The 19,553-nt window shown below is 38.8% G+C and overlaps 1 protein-coding gene across 1 annotated transcript; it reads right to left on the bottom strand.

The window, feature by feature from the left end:
- Positions 1-3,764: 3,764 nt before the first annotated feature.
- Positions 3,765-6,360, bottom strand: DMRTA2 (DMRT like family A2). The gene is made up of 2 exons (XM_040407670.1): positions 5,925-6,360; positions 3,765-4,645 (listed from the first exon to the last, which is right to left on the bottom strand). The coding sequence occupies exons 1-2, from the start codon at positions 6,358-6,360 to the stop codon at positions 3,765-3,767; spliced, it is 1,317 nt and encodes a 438-aa protein (XP_040263604.1).
- Between the last annotated feature and the right edge of the window lie 13,193 nt (positions 6,361-19,553).

Below are 19,553 nucleotides of genomic sequence, written 5' to 3'. Positions count from 1 at the left end.
ATGTAACCTGTCCTATTCTTGTCCGCGCTTTGCGGACAAGAATAGGCAGTTTGCGGACCACAAAACACACAACGGTCGTGTGCATGAGGCTAGATTCAGCGTTCTTCACGCAGTCCTGACCCCATAGAAGTGAATTGGGCTTCAGTGAAAAACACATTGCATTCGGAAACAAGTGCGGATGCAATGCGTTTTTCACTGATGGTTGCTAGGAGATGTTGTTTGTAAACCTTCAGTTTTTTATCACATGTGTGAGAAACGCATCAAAACGCGATGCACCAGCGTGGAAAAAACTGAACAACTGAATGCAATCGCAGACAAAACTGACTAAACCTGCTTGCAAAATGGTGCGAGTTTCACTGAACACATCCGGACCTAATCCGTCACGTTCGTGTGAAAGAGGCCTTAGGAGTAAGTTGTATCGGCTCTCTCTCACTTTATGATCCACACTTGGTTTTGACTTCCAAAACTGCAAAAAAATACACACAAACAGGTGGTCATACCCTTATATATTTAGTGGAGTTGAGCTGCCAACGTAGTAGTGCTGAGTTTGTCATTGGGCAGCATGTGTCCAGTTATCACAGTGTGTAATCTGTGTAGTATTCTAACTCAATTAGTGCACAACGTAAAAAGGGGAAAATAATAAGTTACATCTGCAATGGGAAAACAAATCCCTATCAGAAGAGTAGGCTTTATAGCTCCCTCTAGTGGTGAGACAGAGGAGACATGACCTGAGGAATGGTTCATATAATAAAAGAAAATGACAGCTAGTTTTACTGCGTGACATAGATAGATGATAGATAGATAGATAGATAGATAGATAGATAGATAGATAGATAGATAGATAGATAGATAGATAGATAGATAGATAGATAGATAGATAGATAGATAGAGATATATGATAGATAGATAGATAGATATTAGATAGATAGATATTAGGTAGATAGATACAAAGGAGATAGATGATAGATAGATAGATAGATAGATAGATAGATAGATAGATAGATAGATAGAAAGATAGATATTAGATAGATAGATAGATAGATAGATAGATAGATAGATAGATAGATAGATAGGATAAATAGTAAGACATTTATGGTCAGTGCACCAATCTTTATACATTTCCTTATGTCCACTTTCGCACGGTCAGGACATGATCAGTAATTTTCATCAGTAAACATAAACCAGAAGTGCAATCTAAAGAGAAAAAGTATAAAGGAGATATTTTCTTCTCTTCCCTGTGTTAGACCAGCTCCGGGTTTTAGCTTATAAATATTGCTGCAAAATACTGATCAAAAGTCTACCAAAGTGAACTTCTAAGGGGGTAGACTTCTAAAAAAAAAAAAGATTACCAGTATGTATAATATATGATGGAACTGAAAATCTGTCCCAGGAAATCTAGTCTGGATAAGGGGGTGGTCTTCTCAAAGAGGTGGACTTTTGGAGAGGTTTTAAGAATAAAGTGTAAATAAAATGGGAAAACTGATGCAAACTGCTGTACCTTTATACATCAATTTCAATCCGTTTCAATCAGCTCCATAAAAAATAATAAAATGTGACCTAACTACATTAGTGGCAGGAGACAGTCACAGCACTTAGGACATTTCACACCAGTTTTGCTTCTTTCACATTTTTCAGTGATGCAAAATACAGTCAATTACATTGTAAGATTTTTAAGCCCTAAAAAAATAAAACTAGATAATACATAAAAATCATAACAATTCTAGAATTTCAGCATCAGCCATCCTATCAGTTAAATCAGTGGCATAAAAAAACACAGACAGACAAAAGATACACGTGTTGGGAGTGCCTTCAGGCCAATAAAGATTATTGGGGTATAAAGACAAATCTATTATTTTTAGTTTTATTTTGTTTTTTGTTTTGTTATCTTAAATGTTCAAAACCTAATCCTGACTGCATTCAAAGCCATAGTAAACTGGTGTATTTCCTGAGTTTAAGGGCTTGTTCACACGACCGTATGGCTTTTTCAGTGTTTTGCGGGCCGTTTATAACGGATCCGTTTTTCAGTTTTTTGTTTCAGTAGTGTTTCCAGTTCCATTCCGTTTTTCCGTTCCGTTTTTTCGTATGGCATATGCAGTATACATTAATTACATAGAAGAAATTGGGCTGGACATAAAATTTTCAATAGATGGTTCCGCGAAAAAACGGAACGGATACGGAAGACATACGGAGTATATTCCGTATGTGTTCCGATTTTTTTTGTGCGGACCCATTGACTTGAATGGAGCCACGGAACGTGATTTGCGGGCAATAATAGGACATGTTCTTTCTTTGAACGGAACGGAGAAATGGAAATACCGAAAAAGGAATGCATACGGAGTACATTCCGTTTTTTTGGCGGAACCATTGAAATGAATGATTCCGTATACGGAACTCATTAAACGGCCCGTATACGCAACGCAAAAAACGTTCGTGTGAACGAGCCCTTAAGGCTCCCCAAAAGTTTTTTATCTGACTTTTTGCCACTGAAAAAAAATTAAAAAGGCTGAATAACCGCATGTGTTTTATATTTAAGGGCACCTGCCTAATTGACGCTTTTTGGCTGCATTTTTTCAGATGTTTTTTGCAAACAGTGTGTTTTCCCCACAGCATGGTGTTTTCCCCTACAGAAAAGGAGATATTAAAATGGCTGAAAAAATGCACAGACCTTAAAAGAAGAAAAGAAAGACAGAAAAAAGAAGGAAAGGTAAAAAAAAAATAACACCACCTAATGAATAAAACTCCAGGAGCAAAATAAATGCCTCCATTTCATGTTTCCCATAAACCTTCAGCTAACATCTGGAGCTGGTGTTTTTACTGCAAAAAACGCACCAAAAAACTCCACTAAAAAGCATAGAAATGCATGCATGGGTTCTGGGAAATGATGTCAAGGGAGGCGAGTTCTGCTATATTTGTGTAGTTTACAAGTAAGTATATATATATATACACATAACATACAAATTACATGTATGTGTATGGGCGTATGCCAACACACACATGTACCTGTATATGTGTACATATATAAACATGTTACATTTATAAAATGTACACACTATATGGAGGTAAACATATCCTGCTATGTGTGTGATAAATATGTATTTGCTGATATCAACTATGATTTAGCATATTAATACAAAATTATGAATTCGATTATTTGACACATAAGATTCCGCCCCGGCTGTCATGTTTGTTACAAGCAGTAAACACTGGGAAAGCAGTTTAAAAAATATCATTTATTACTAATGCTCATGGATGAAGCTCACACATAGATGTTATTGATCTCTAATTAAACCAACAGCAATACTTTAAAAATTGACAAAAAAAGAAGTTGATTGGACGCCACTTCCTCACCATATCTACAGTTCTGTACACAAAAGACTCAGTCCTCTTGTCCTTGTGACCCCCAAGTCACTGACTTCACCCACAACATCAAGAATAACTTAGAAGCTCAACATTAGATTGCATCTGTCTGTGTATATTATACATTGGAACATCACAATTCTACTTATTGTGACAAGCCAAGAAAAGGACAAATAGTGGAAAAGTGCATCTTTAAAAAAAAAAAAAAGTTTACAATGTGTATCTGCTGTGGCCAAAAACAATCTCCACTGTGGATTACATCCAGAATTTGGCTGGTGGAGCTATAAACTATGCATTACGCAGGGCATGGTGGTGGACCCAGGTTCTTTAGTGGTTCTTCAGTCCTGGAGGTTATCCTCCACAGTCTTAGTATCTAGGGTCCTCAGACACTTCCAGGAGAGCATGCTTTATTGTTTCTCTGTAGCATTGTTGACTACAGAACCGTAAAGCCCATTGGTGTAGACTTGGTCTTTGTGGACATTAGCCCTGTCCCTCATTAAGTCACTAAATGCATAGTCCATGGGGGGACGAAACCCTAGTGTGGGCATGAACCCTGCTGTGGAATATGGGGTCATGAAGGCAAGTCCCCTGCTGTGGGCAGAATATGCCAACCTTAAAGGGTTCAGTCCAAAATGTCCACCCAACTGGTAGGTGCTGGTCTCTGTTCCAAAGTGGGTAGAATTGGGCTGCAGTGGAGAAAAGGCAGACCTGCTTCCTAGTGTCCCAATGGTAGGGGTAATGGCCCCAGCTATGAGGGGTCTATGTGTGGTGGACACTGATGGTTGGATACTTTGCAGGGCAGCTTCTCTAGACCAGGTTTCATCACCCTTTTCCTGCCCTCTGTTGTTCAATATTTGCTCTATTGCTTGGACCACATCCCCTCCACATCCTTGAAGTACAAGCTCCAAAACACTCCTCTTCTGGGTGGGGAACACCCTGGTCAGGATGTCTATGGGTGTCCTCTGCCTGGCTGAAGAAGAAGAACTTGGGTCCTGCTCATCTTTTTCTGCATCAGATCCAGATTCAGACCCCAGTGGGCTGATGGAGCTTGGGCTCTCCTCACCTTCTTTCATGACTTTGGACATGGGGGAGCTTAGGAAGGATTCACCATCCCCATTTTCAGAACCAGAACCTGGCCTCCCTTCTGGAGAGGAGGCACCCTGGGCACTTCCAGTGACTGATTCACTGTCCGGGGTCACCGGTTTTGCACCAGGGGTCAGTTGCTGAGGGGTGACAGACCTGGAAATGAGGGTATTGGGGAACAGGTCAAACTTCTGGATTTTTGTTTCTGAAAGGAGATAAAAAAAAAACCACATGAGATGTCTCTTAGGTTAGAAGTAAAGGCAAAAAGAATAAAATCTATCTAAAAAATAGATGGATAGATAGATAGATAGATAGATAGATAGATGATAGATAGATAGATAGATAGATAGATAAATAGGGGATAGATAGATAGATAGATAGATAGATAGATAGATAGATAGATAGATAGATAGATAGATAGATAGATAGTTTGTAGCTTAAAAAGTATGAGAAAGAAAGAAAGAAAAAGAATGATATAGAGTATAGAGATAGATAGATAGATAGATAGATAGATAGATAGATAATTTGTAGATTAAAAAGTATGAGCATTAGAGAAAACAGGAGAAAGATGAAGAAAGAAAGAAAGTAGATAGATGATACATTAGATAGATACTGTAAATAGACAATATGTAAACTATGTAAAAAAAGAAAGAAAGAAAAGAAGAAAACCTTCAGTTATCTAAATTCCACATGTCCCCTATCACTGCTTTGCACCAGGTTCTCCATGCTGAGGGTTATCCTCTCTGTACTGCCCAGTGCAGTTAATCTTTAATTATTGTAGTTATTTGTCCCTATAATTAACTCCAATGAATTCTCACAGAACTGAGCCGCCGCCTGGTTGTATCGATAGAAATGAGTGTAATCTGGATTATAGTGGATTCTGTAGAATATTTGGATGTTTTACTCAGTTACTTGAAGTTTTGCTCTACAGCTGTTCATTTTCTGCAGGCAAAAAATTCTGAAACTTTCCATATCACATAATGTGAGCGCATTCCTGTACAGCACAAGACGAAATATTCTGATATGTAGCAGAGCTGGATTCGTTTGTGTCACAGACAGAATATGTTCATAGCAAAGATAAATTGCAAATTGCAAACTGAGCGCTGCTCCACTATAGGAGGGTTTTATTTTATTGCCATCATTTGCTTTTGGGAAGTAAATTGTCTGAACTGTACATTTGTCCATTGTTATTGTTGTTATTAATGTTATTGTAATGATGATGATTTTTTATTATTATTATTATTATTATTATTACTACTATTATTTATTGCCTACTTTCCATCTATTATCTTAACAATGTATATTTTTATTGCAGGATAGGGATTCCACTGTGGCCATTGTCTCTTTTCACCATCAGCTCTATAAATACCGTCTCCTTTGTAGAACTTTATACTATTTGATCCTAGTTTTGATCGATTACCGGAAACGGCAGAAAAATAAATACCTTAAACAGGAATTGTCGCATAAAGTGAACGAGTTCTTACCTGAACTACTCTCAGGACACACCGACCCAAACACTTCATAGGCCGGCCTGGGGGGGAGGATGCCGTTTGCCGCCGCCAGGGCCAGTCCCTCCGCGGTCCCGTAGAGCAGCTGCAGCTCCCGAGCTTCGTTCTCCTCCTGCGCCTGCTGCCTGCGGAGCGCAACTTGCGCGGCCATGACTCTCTGGCGCTCCGCGATCAGGGTGCACTTGGCGCACATACAGTCCTTCCAGCGACAGTAACGCTTGTGGCCCTTGAGGGCCGACACCACCCCGTGATTCCGGCAGCGGGCGCACTTTGGAGTGCGGGGATATTTCTCTGTTGCCCTCAAAAGCAACTGGGGGCCCCTGAGTAGGGTTCCGGCCACTGTGACTGGTATATGGGTGGAGGTGGCTGTTTGCGGAACCTGGGATCCAGAAGAGGCCCCGCTTATCTCCATGGTATGGGGGGTGGGGGGTCCCTCTACACAAACTAGTCCTAATCTATACCCACATCCACTGCTTTGAAAGACTATGCTCTTTAAATGTATACAGGTCCAGCTGCACCCTTTCAATAGCAAGTGACACCCAGCCTGACTACCACTCCCTTATATACTACCTACCCTCCTATAGAGCATGCAGTGATGATGCCCTATAGCTTACAGTCAGATCCCCAGGGCTACAACCTCAAGCCCATGACCTCAGCTGTACAAAGACCATCAGATGCTGAAGACCCAGTATGTCCAGCAAGCTCCTATGATGTTACCTGGGGTGAGTGATGGGCCCAGATCCCACCTGCATCCCCCTCCCAGCCTCCAGCTCAGTCCTTGCAGCACAAGTTGTCAGTGCACTGAAGAGTTGCAGATGCCTCCTCTGCTCCACCACTCATTAGACAAATGCTGAGAACAATGCCCAGCCTCCTATTGGTCAGGGCAGGGGAGAAGCTCACTTCTGATTGGTCAAGGACTTCTTCTACAGTTTCAAGCTGATAACAGAGAAAGGAGGAGGAGGAGGAGGAAGGAGTGAAACTTGTATAGATTCTGGTTTATGATCCTTAGGAGACCCCCTGCCTCATCCACAGCCAACTACACCCATGCACACAGCAGCTACACTATTATCTGATGAGTATACAGATATTCCATACATAGCATGCATGACTGATACATTATATCCATGGTACTCTGCAATAGAAGGCATATTATATGATAAAATAAAGCATGATTATAAGGACTGTACAATATGGTCACGACTTTCGAGAGATTTATTTCATTTTTTTTTGTATGATTAGAACAGCCTCTATTATTATACCTGTAGATGTTTCTTGGCTTCTTTGTTTACATTTGGTCGTTATTATTTTGCAACATATCGTTCTAATTATTGTAATCAGTCATTACAATACTAGATCGTAGATACTCAGGCTGTGGATGGGAAATGGAGAGTTTTATTAGGTTGTAAAGGTGAGTATTTCTTCTATGGCTAATAGAATATGAAGAGACATAATAAGTGAAAATAATAATTATACCGCAGCATGGATCAGATATCACATTTAATCACTGTGTGGATAATTATGTTTTTTTTTTCTCTTGTGTTTACATATATATTTTTAAACTGATTATTGTGTGTGTGTGTGTGTGTATATATATATATATATATTATTTTTTTAAACAGATTATATATATATATATATATATATATATATATATATATATACACACACACACACACACATATATTGTATAATATATAATGATATATATATATATATATATGCTATACTTTTATTCCCAGGAACAATATCTTCACTATCTTATATCAGTTTTACTGTCATTCACATTTTCGGTACAAATTCTTTACAGGCAGGTACAATATGTTCATTATATCTGACAATTCGTTACTTTTTGGATACATAAGGACAAGGAGTAAAGGAGACAAATGCTTCTCTTTGCTGTGAATTTTGTCTTTTTTAGATTTTCATGTAACAACACAATCCCCAGAACGGGTTCTGTGACATGGATGATGGTGGTGGTGGTAGTAGCTAGGTTATGGTGCAGTTATGAAAGATTTTTTTTTACACTATATGTTCTTAATAGATGTGTAAGAAAAGAGTTAGTAATTTCTCTGGAAATATCCTGATATTCGATTGTGCTGTGTTTGGATTGCACAGGTCTACATGGAAGTCTATGAGTTCTGCTAAGGAAATAAGTCGTTTACCATGAAGAATAATGTAGACCAAGAAGAGTGAAATCCGAAAATGCAAGAAATACAAAAAAAAATCGATAGATAGATATGGTAGAAAAGAAAGAAAGATCATTTGTAGATTAAAAAGTATGAGCATTAGAGAAAATAGGAGGAGAAAGAAAGAAAATATATGATAGATAGATAGATAGATAGATAGATAGATAGATAGATAGATAGATAGATAGATATTTTCCACTCAGGTTACAATGTGCATTCTGGACATGATGACACCTAAGATTTCTCTTGAGGGGATGCATTTTATAAACTCATCATATCCTCATGTATGTGTGTAATATGACTATCCTCATGAATACATACGTTTTGAGTTATATCGAAAGACAGTGACCTCAGGTTCTGGATATTTTAGACTTAATATCTTTAGCTGTATATGATATATAGATATTAGACAGACAGGCAGATCTACATTCACCTGCATCACAAACAGGTCCGACTTTGCAAAGTACAGTATATGGAAATGCATTAGATAAATTAATATGTTGTTATTTTTATTTTTTTCTGTAATTTGAGGAGGTTTTGTTAAACCTTCCACTCAGGAAGATAAAACCTTCTAATAATCTACTTTATTTCAGAAACAACATATTGAATCAGAGATTATTAGGAAGCAGAAGCCTCGATGGGAAAGTGACCCTGAAACATTACCTACAGAAATATCCTGGACTTTCTATCTTATTCAATTAGAATATTCAATGGGAAAAAGAAATGATTTCATTTCTTTAATGAAACCAGGAGAAACCTCAAGATAAAACTGTACAACAATAAATACACAATGTAGTAATAATAATACATAATACAAGATAAGAAATACAGAATGTAACAATATAATAATAATAACAATAATAATAATAATAATAATAATACACGATACCTAATAAGAAATACAGAATCAAGTTTTAAAATATGAAATACAAACTGTAGTGATAATAATACATAATACTAGATAAGAAATACAGAATGTAATATAACAATATTAATAATAATATTAACAATAACAATAATAATACATACTTAATAAGAAATACAGAATGTAACAATATAACAATAATAATTAAAATAATAGTAGTAATAATAATAATATTAGCAACAACTTTAATACTAGTAGTAATAATACTAATACTAGATATTAAATGATTGTAACATTTCGTGTCATTTGATTGGAATTCTTCCTTTTACTTTTCTTTTCCCGTTTTGTCCTTTATTAAAACCAATACAGAATATATCCGATCACCGTCCTATACATCTACAATATTCATTTTTGGGAAGAGTTTTATTTTTTTGGCTTGTGGATAACCGCGTGTGCTGAAATCTGCACTGTATGAACTGTTACTACACATTCAAGGTGAATAAAGCCCATTAGAAGTTGTCCCGCACCCCCAATGTCACATCTATAAGAACTTATTCACATACAATTTTTAGAAGAAAGAACAGACGCGGATTTTTCACAGCAGCCAATGGAAGGAGAAACGAATCATTTTTTTTTATTTTTTTTTTGCAAGAATGTCGCAGCCTGTGATCCGCTGCGCACACAATGGTCGCACTGGCTGGCGCTGAAGATGTCTGATCCCCTCCTGTCACTCCCACTGTTTGCTCAGTGAATCACACCGAGCCACCTCCATCTGTTCCCAGAAGCCTCTGCGCCACTTTTAATTACCAAGCAGCAGCCTAATAGAGATGATATTAACCTTAATCTTTCTGACATTAAAAGTAATTACCTCCAAACCAATATTACAATAATGAATAATCTACACCCCCCCCCCAAGTATCATGTGATAGAGAATAAGAATCTCCGAAAAAAAGACCCCCTCCCTCCCAAATCCAAAATAAATTAACCCTTGCAGTGCTGGAGCCAGGCTGGGAGTCATTCCCTGTGATGCTGGAGGAGGACTGCGGCGACTGAAGGGGTTAATCCTTGATTGCTGAGGCTGGGAATTGCAGAACATTTATGATTTCAGGATCTTCAGTTATGATTTCTTGATAAACAGGCAGGAGGTTTGTGTGGAAACAAGCAGAATGGATGAGTTCCAGATGTCTGCGCTAATGACACCACTCAGAAATCGTTATCGATGTGATTGGGGGATTAGATCGCTTTCAATGTAATCATCTCCATTTCAGTGCTATCTAGACATGTCTCTACAGATGTCTGCGGGGCTCCAGGAAAAAGATAATGACAGGGACAACAATCTGCTCATCTCAATGTTATCCCAGAGTGAACCCCACCAAAAGTGATGGAAGATGAGATCTGTCGATATTTCGTCCTCCAATGTCTGAAACACATGCAGAAGGATAGATAATGATAGATAGATCGATAATGATTGATAGATAGATAATGATAGATAATAGATAGATAGATAATAGGTAGATAGATAGATAGATAGATAATGATAGATAGATAGAGGATAGATAGATAATAGGTAGATAGATAGATAGATAATAGGTAGATAGATAAATAGATAGATAATGATAGATAGATAGATAATAGGTAGATAGATAGATAATAGGTAGGTAGATAGATAGATAGATAGATAGATAGATAATAGATAGGTAGATAGATAGATAATAGATAGATAGATAATAGATAGATAGATAATAGATAGATAGATAGATAATGATAGATAGATAGATGATAGATAGATAGATAGATAATAGATAGATGATAGATAGATAGATAGATAGATAGATAGATAGATAGATGATAGATAGATAGATAGATAATGATAGATAGAATATACATAAACATATGATATGGATGATGGATTTTTCTATAGATATTTGTTTCAAATAAGTAATATTTCCTAAAACATGGAGTTATCGCATTTATTAAAATCAATAATTCTCTGGATTTTGATGACAGTTCAGACTGATGCTTTCTGTACATGAGATATAATTCATGTCCAGGGGAACAACAACTCACATCATTGCTTCCAGAGAAAGATGATGCTTGAAAGTGATCTCCACTGGTGATTATTCGCTTAATGTCCTGCAGTTTATGTTCAGCATGCTGGGAGTTGTAGTCTCAAAGGAATCAAAGACCCTTTTATACAGAGTTTAAAGCAGACACGTCCAAATGTATCACATAATATATGAGTTGTATATAACGATCTAATGACAACAACAGTCCTCAACTAGAATATATCGTATCCTGTAAGTTCAGTCCTGCAGTCTGCCTGCGATTGTACAGTGTCACTACACACAAAAACTGGTAGATAGATAGATAGAAAATAATAGATATGGGATAGATAGATAGATAGATAATAGATAAATAGATAATAGATAGATATAGAATAATAGATAGATAGATAAATAGATGATAGATAATAAATAAATAGATATTAGATAAATAGATAGATAGATAGATAGATAGATATATAGATAAATAGATAGATAGATAGATATATAGATAAATAGATAGATAGATAGATGTATAAATAATAGATAGGGAATAGATAGATAGATAGATAGATAGACAGATAGATAGATAGATGATAGATAGATAGATAGATAGATAGATAGATAGATAGATAGATAGATAGATAGACAACTTGAAACAACTGAATTCTGATCCATTCATTAAATGGAAAACATTTATTTCCCCAGGTTTTCAGGTTGGAGGACTCTATCTATCATCTATCAGGAGTCCTCCAGAAAATCTTATCAAAAACACCAAGATGTCTTCCTCCAGATATTGAGTAAAGCTTGTCTTTTACCACAGGTCTCCTCCTGTTCTCCAGTAATCCTTAAATCACCCGAAAATTCCGATTTTTGTTTGGGGGAGCACAGAAAATCCCTCTTGTTACATTTCACATCAGTAATATTCAGCCACAATACTGTGCACCAAAAGATGCCCGAACTGCAGACCTCTAGGAGATGATGTAAAAAATCCAGATATGAGAAGCAGTAGATTGAAACAAATTGAAAAAATCTTTGCTGAAAACATGAGGGATAATGGGACAGTAGAGAGCAATTATATATATATATTATCATGTACATGTATATAGATAGATTCATACAATGTTCTGATGCCTCTGTAGCTTTGGGCTCTTACAGAATGGATTGCATTGTACAAATCCTTGTAGTTTGTAGCAGGTTGAAAGAATTGCACACCGATCATCACTAGGCTGCTGTGCGGTTAACATGCGTTTCTAGGTAAATCTAGATGGATCGAACATTTATTTTTATTTCTTCCCTAAAAGAAAATGAAAATATAAAGAATCTAAGTGACATTGGAGGTTTGAGGAACACAGATCCTGATGATTTCTACTTTGTAAGGAAATGTTACCTAGCAATGGTGTACAAGCTATCTGGCCTCAGCATGCTGGGAGTTGTAGTCTCACGACAGATGGAAGGTGCTTTAATACATAATATTCCTTAATGCAAAGAGCGGGCGGTGATGATTATATAACCAATCACCTTTATCATCAAGAATATATTGGTTTAAAAGTAGAGCCAGATGTTTTTGATTTTTGTCTAAACAATTGTATTTTATTAGTATTGTGTATCATAAAGTAGTATGAGTATTATATAGCAGTATGAGTATCATATAGTAGTATTGTGTATCATAAAGTAGAATGAGAATTATATAGTATTATAGGTATTAAAAAGGAGTATTGTGTATTATAGAGCAGTATTGTATAAGATATACTAGAAAGTGTATTATATAATAGTGTTATGTACCTTATAGCAGTATTGTTCATTATATAGTAGTATTAAATACAATAATATTGTGTATTATAAAGTAGTGTTGTTTATTTTATAGTAGTACTGTGTATTATACGGTAGTATTGAGCAATATGTAGTAGTATTCTGTATTATATAGTAATATTGTGTATTATATACAGTAGTATGGTTTATTGCATAGTAGATTACTGCTTTATATAGTATTAATGAGTATTATATAGTAGTACTAAGTATAATATAGTATTATTGTGTTATATAGTACTATTGTGTATTAAAGTAGTATTATTTATTATATAATGGTATTGTGCCTTGTATACAGTAGAACTAAGTATTATATAGCAGTATTGTGCATTATATAGTAGTATTGTTTATTGTATAGTAGATTTATGTATTTTACAGTAGAATTGTATATAATCTAGTATATTGTGTATTATATACAGTAGTTTATGTATTATATAGTAGTATTGTTTATTGTATAGTAGATTTATGTATTTTACAGTAGAATTGTATATAATCTAGTATATTGTGTATTATATAGTAGTATTGTGCAATATATATATATATTATTATTATTGAGTTTGGAGATGTGACCTCATGGACCAGGAGCCGATGTAAGGATCAGTCCATCCCAGGTACCACCCAGAGATTACAGGCTGGAGTATAATGGGGGGTCTCAGTGTCCACTTCTCCTGATTTCCTCTGGTCTGGGGGATTAATGCAGGAGATCTGCCCACTCACTGATCTGTTGTGCCCCCTGCATCACCAGTCATTGTGCAGATCTTTAGGTAATTTAAAACCAGTTCCCTCTTTCCTGTTGTCCACCCTGAGGCCTGGATTACTGCCCCTTCCAGTCTGTACTGGTGAATGGGTGGAGACAGAGTGGTAACAGTGGCATGTGGACAGGGCCCAAGAGACAATGCCCGCGGGCAGCAGGACCTGTAGACCAGGGAGCACTTCAAAGGGCAACTTGTACCAGCGCCATCATTAGTAGAGTAGACGGAAATAACGCATTATGTGAACTGTGATCTGCTCCCATCAGACAAGGACAGGACCACAGGTGTCTGCATGATAGACCCCAAACCTGAACAGCAAGGAGACTTATCAATAAGTCTAGGTACATATTAGACAGATAGATAAAGATTAGATACATAAACACATAGAGTTGTCAGAGGACATTAGATATACTATTTAGATTACTACTTGATCAAATTGTATACTAAAAGGACTTTTCCAGGATTTTACATTTATTTGATCAAGAAACCTCTGGATCCACTACTGGAGTTTCACTTGGCTGAGGTAGAGACACACTACACGTCTGACAATCCGGCAGAGCACCCCCCCCCCCCCCCCTCGGTGTTCCATAGGGTTACATGGGGCAGGATGCCAGATCTATGGACACTGGACCAGACCTATCAACGATCCAGATAGAAAAGCCCCTACACATACAGGTGAAACTCCCGAAATTAGAATATCGTGCAAAAGTCGATTTATTGCAGTAATGCAACTTAAAATTAGAATTTTGTGAAAAGGTTGAATATTCTAGGCTCAAAGTGTCGCACTGTAGTCAGCTAATTAATCCATACCCCCTGAGCAAAGGGGACCTGAGATTGTGACTTTGGGGTTTCATAAGCTGTAAGCCATAATCATCCAAATTATAATAAAGGCTTGAAATATCTCGCTTTACATGTAATGAGTCTATGTCTTATGTTAGTTTCACCTTTTAAGTTGCATTACTGAAATAAATGAACTTTGCACGATATTCTAATTTTTCACGTTTCACCTGTGTGTCCGGCTAAGTACCCCTCTGGTGTGAAGCCAAAAACACCTGAGGGGACCTGAGCCAGAAGTGCTCCCAAAGTTTTCCGTGGGATCCCACAGCTCTGATATATCCAGCACGTCAGTTGTGATGCCAAACACAGCGGCATACTCCGTTTTCTATCCGGCGCGATCTGTGCGTACAGACGGCGGATCTCTGTCTATATGGTCTGTAGTTCCACAAAAAATTCATAAAAGGGGGAAAGGAGTTTTCCATTGATTGTGTATCTTTAGTATTGGTCATCGATGTGTCTGTGGGAATCCAACCAGTAGAATGAAGGGGGCCACAGATCTAGCTGCAGCCGTACCCACCGGATGCGCTCACTTATGTCCATGTAGCTTTTTTTCTGTGCCTGATCACAAAATGGCGACTCACCGGAGGGGAAATGAAGCTAAAACCGATCCTGTAGTTTTCTATGAGATTGTTCATATTCATCCGGAGCATCACTGACGACGCCTGATGCCAAACAGCACCGGACAAAAAAAAACTGCGCACAGCATTTTTTTTCCCCCAGTGCCATCAGAGGATAGATGCCGGATATGTGCACTATTATATATTGGTTGTACATCATTGGGGACATCCCGGATCCAGTGTGCCAATCTCGACACAAAAATAAAGAGAAATCCATAAAAATCCATTGTTTATTTATGTAAAAGATAAAAAGCCATGTACACAGAAAACAGCGTCTATACGTTTCAGGTATTGCCTACAGACCCTAAGGGTACTTTCACACTAGCGTTATTCTTTTCCGGTATTGAAATCCGGTAAAGGGTCTCAATATCGGGAAAAACGCAATAGTTTTGTCCTAATGCATTCTGAATGGAAAGCAATCCGTTCAATATGCATCAGGATGTCTTCCGTTCCGTCCCTTGTCCGGCCAAAATCCCAGAACAATATCGCACTTGCCATGGAGATGTATTAACGCCAGATCCGGTACCAAGTGTTCTGGAAATTGCTGGATCTGGTTTACCGTTCTGCGCATGCGCCAGGCTTTTGATCTTTAAAAATTTTTAAATACCGGATCCGTTATTATGGATGATACCGAAAAGACGGATCCAGTATTTCAATGATTAGGTCTAATGGATCCGGGAAAAAAATATATCCATTTGCATACGGAATTCCGGATCCAGCAGGCAGTTCCGGTGGATTCTAACAACGCTCGTGTGAAAGTACCCTTACACCCGGATCCAGTGTGCCAATCTCGACCCAAAAATATAGAGAAATCCATAAAAATCCATCGTTTATTTATGCAAAAGATAAACAGTGTCTACGTGTTCCAGGTATTGCCTACAGACCCTTACTCATGACATCGTGACCTGAAACGCGGATGCTGCTTTCTTTTTTGCATAAATAAACTATGGATTTTTATGGAAGCTGGCTTTCTCCATATTGTTGTGTCAACATATATCGGTTGCATCTGGCTTCCAGCCTGAAGTAGCCATCAGGACACAACTGACATATGTGAAGGGGTCCTCACTGACACTTTAAAGGGAATGTGTCATCAGAAAATGACCTATTGTTTAAATCACATTTTAATGTTTGGAAAATTAAAAATAAACATCTATATTTTAGCAAAAACCGGCGCCACTTCTTGGTCTGTACAGATTACAGTACTGCAGATATCTGCTCATCTCTAATTCTAATCCTGCCTGTAATGGTACCACCTCTGTGTCTGGATAAGACAGGATCCACCATGCACAATAGGCGATTGTCAGAGATTATCTATTCTTTCCTTGTACAATGACCTCTGCACAGGTGACAGAGCATGCAGAGAAAACTCTCCCATATAGGACTAAAAACGATAATGTGAAAGTAGCCTTAAGAACAGCTCAGGGAAGATGGCCGCCCCCATAATCATGTTCAAGAAATAGAATAAATAAATCTGCCATCAGAAAATAAAAACAGATCACAAAAAAGGAAAAATGCCGCTATCTGGTTTTAACTGGCAGATACAATTTTTGGTGACACATTTTCTTTAAAGGGATTCTGTCATCAGATTTTACCCCTATAACCTAAAGATATCCTCATGTCTGGACTAATAAGAAGAATCCTAAGCTGGCCTTATTAAACCTCACTGTGGCTCTATTTGTCCAAAAAACTGGTTTTTATAACCTGCCAATCACTTACTTAAGGTGCCCAAGGGGAGGTCCGTTAATACAGGGTGCCCGTCCGCACCCCTCGCCGTCCGGTGCCCAGCGCCGCCTTCCGTCTTCATCGCCGCCTTCCCTGTCTTCAGCGCCGCCTTCTACAGCTCAGCGCCGCCTCTGCAATCCTCCCGTCCCTTTGCCAGATCCCGCGCCTGCGCACTAAGCTCAGCCAATCTGCAGGTCATATTAGGGTTGAGCGAAGTGCGCATCAGGCCGGCGCATGCGCACTTCGCTCAATGAAGTCGCTGCCAGGAGTCCGCACGGGCGCATCAGGCCGAGCCTAGTGCGCAGGTGCGGGATCTGGCAAAGGGACGGGAGGATTGCAGAGGCGGCGCTGAGCTGTAGAAGGCGACGCTGAAGACAGGGAAGGCGGCGATGAAGACGGAAGGCGGCGCTGGGCACCGGACGGCGAGGGGTGCGGACGGGCACCCTGTATTAACGGACCTCCCCTTGGGCACCTTAAGTAAGTGATTGGCAGGTTATAAAAACCAGTTTTTTGGACAAATAGAGCCACAGTGAGGTTTAATAAGGCCAGCTTAGGATTCTTCTTATTAGTCCGGACATGAGGATATCTTTAGGTTATAGGGGTAAAATCTGATGACAGAATCCCTTTAAGTTCTATAATGTGTCACTGTCACTTTGTAGATCCACTGCTTTCTCTGTTTGTAAACATGCTGTAGAACATGTTGGTGCCATATCAATGTATTATTCTTTTTCTTCCTACAGAAACAATGTATCAGCAAATAATAACCTAATAAACTTATAAGATTCCCTCCCACACCGTAGACTTTGTGCAGTCAGTGAAATTCTAGAGTCTGATCATCTCGGGTACAGTTCCCAAAGAACCTAAGAGATGCTTTGTCCCAGGTAAAACCCGATCATTAACATTCAGGCCCAGTCCTCAGCATCTGCCTCCTCCTTTACCAAGTGAACTGAGGGAAATAAAAGGCGATTGTACTGAGATCACAGATGGGGTGCAGGTTTTTGGAGGAAATTTGAGAAACGCTATTGTCCAAAATTAAAACTCGATGTGTTTCTTTAACAAAAGCCTCCCCTTTAAGTCCCTTTCGCTCGTATCTCTCCTGTTTCTTAAACTCGAAGAGGTTTGTACAAAAGATTTGTCTTGAAGTGTCAAAACCGATTTGATTGGAAGTGTGTGTTTCCTGGTCTGAATAACAGAGATCTGGATATCTGTAGCCATCGACACAGCAATTTTTTTGGGGTCATTCTGACAATTACCTGGTTAAGAAGATCTATTTTCAAATCTCTTAGCAGGGACTGCTGCTTGAAAAGAAGAGAGTGGTCCTTTCTTTGGGACTGCTGCTGGTAGCAGGAGTAGATATTGCTACAATGAAATCTCTTTCTTTGGAGGACCTGACTTATCTGCACGTTACAAAGACTGATCATCGCTATCAGTGAACTTGCTGTAATGCTTTATTTCGCCTGTGGAGGCACTGTAGGGGAACTGAACACTTGCTGCCACATTTCTCTGCAGATTACAACTGATCACAGGGGGTCTCAGCAGTGGGATAACCCGTGATCATCATAATTTTTAGTGGCTTTTTCTAACAAAACAAGATCGCAGTGAGTGAAGAACCCATTTTAATGAGTAGGTATAACTCCTGTATAATCATAGAGGTAAGGCTCATTCACATGACTGTATGGTCGCCGTGCCTGTGTTGCGGACCTCAAATAGTGGTCCGCAAAGCATGGCCACCGACCATGTTAACTCCGTGCTGCGGACCCATCGAATTGAAAGGGTCCGCGATCCGCAAGACACAACAGAAGAGAGGACATGCCCTCTCTTTTGCGGTGCAGAAGCATGGACCCAAAAGCCCACGGAAACACTTGTAAGCCCTTTCGTGCACTTTCAGGTCCGTGCTTCCGACCCCTTAAAGATCTGTTGCCCAGAGAAGTGTGCAAGACATAAGACAGTTGTGGGTCACTTTAGAAATGGGAAGCGGGGGGTTTGATAGGAACCAATAGCTTCAAGGGCGGACTGGGATCTTAAAGTGTCCCTGGAAAAAAAATATATAAAAAATATATAGGCGAGTCCAAATTGACAGAAGGCGGGTCAACACAAGCAGGCAGGGACAAGTAGGTGGGGAATGCAATACTGTAGTGCAGCACAAAATACCGCCCCTGCAGAACCAAATAGCACAGTGCAGTACACAATACTGTTGCCCTCACCACAGTACTCAACTGTATCACTGCCCTGAGGATAGAGATGCAGTTGAATTCAGGAGAGCACCTGCCGGCACTGGTCAGGTGCATAAGTATCTGATGTTCCTTACATTACTTAATGCTGAGAGAATCAGATTGTTATGTATCCGGCTAGCAGCCATGAGGAGGGCTAGGGTGACCCCCTGGGTATCGGCCCACTGGTATATTTCCCTGTAGGGTCTATGGCCAGTAGTCCACCCCTGAATACCTTATATTCTATCAGTGTGGGAAGCAAGTTCTCACTAACATATTATACAGTATTGTTTATTTAGTACTGTAACTCTCAGCATGTTCAAAAGCTGATAGGGATTGTAGTAAAAAAATAAAAATCCACTAAAGCCTTTCAGGTTATTTCAAGATTTTTAGTTTGCCAGCAGCTGTAAAGCCACAGGTTGCCCACAACTGCATTAGAGCAAAGCTGCAAATGAATCTTTGTATTTTTCCTTCATCATTCCTGACAGCTCCTCTCGGATTTGCTGGGATTTTCATTGGAATGATGTTTGTTGCCTTAGTAGCCCATGAGCTTAAAACCCCTCCA

This window comes from Bufo bufo, chromosome 9 (genome assembly GCF_905171765.1).
Source record: "Bufo bufo chromosome 9, aBufBuf1.1, whole genome shotgun sequence".
Lineage (NCBI taxonomy): Eukaryota > Metazoa > Chordata > Amphibia > Anura > Bufonidae > Bufo > Bufo bufo.
Note: the sequence above shows the minus strand (reverse complement) of the source record. Positions and strands in the feature narration are given on the sequence as shown.

Bases quoted from the DNA above. Each gene is read 5' to 3' on its own strand.
- DMRTA2 (XM_040407670.1), bottom strand. From the start codon at position 6,360: ATGGAGATAAGCGGGGCCTCTTCTGGATCCCAGGTTCCGCAAACAGCC. The intron at 4,646-5,924 runs GTAAGAACTCGT...ATCTCCTTTCAG, and splicing joins GTGTCCTGAGAGTAGTTCAG to AAACAAAAATCCAGAAGTTT.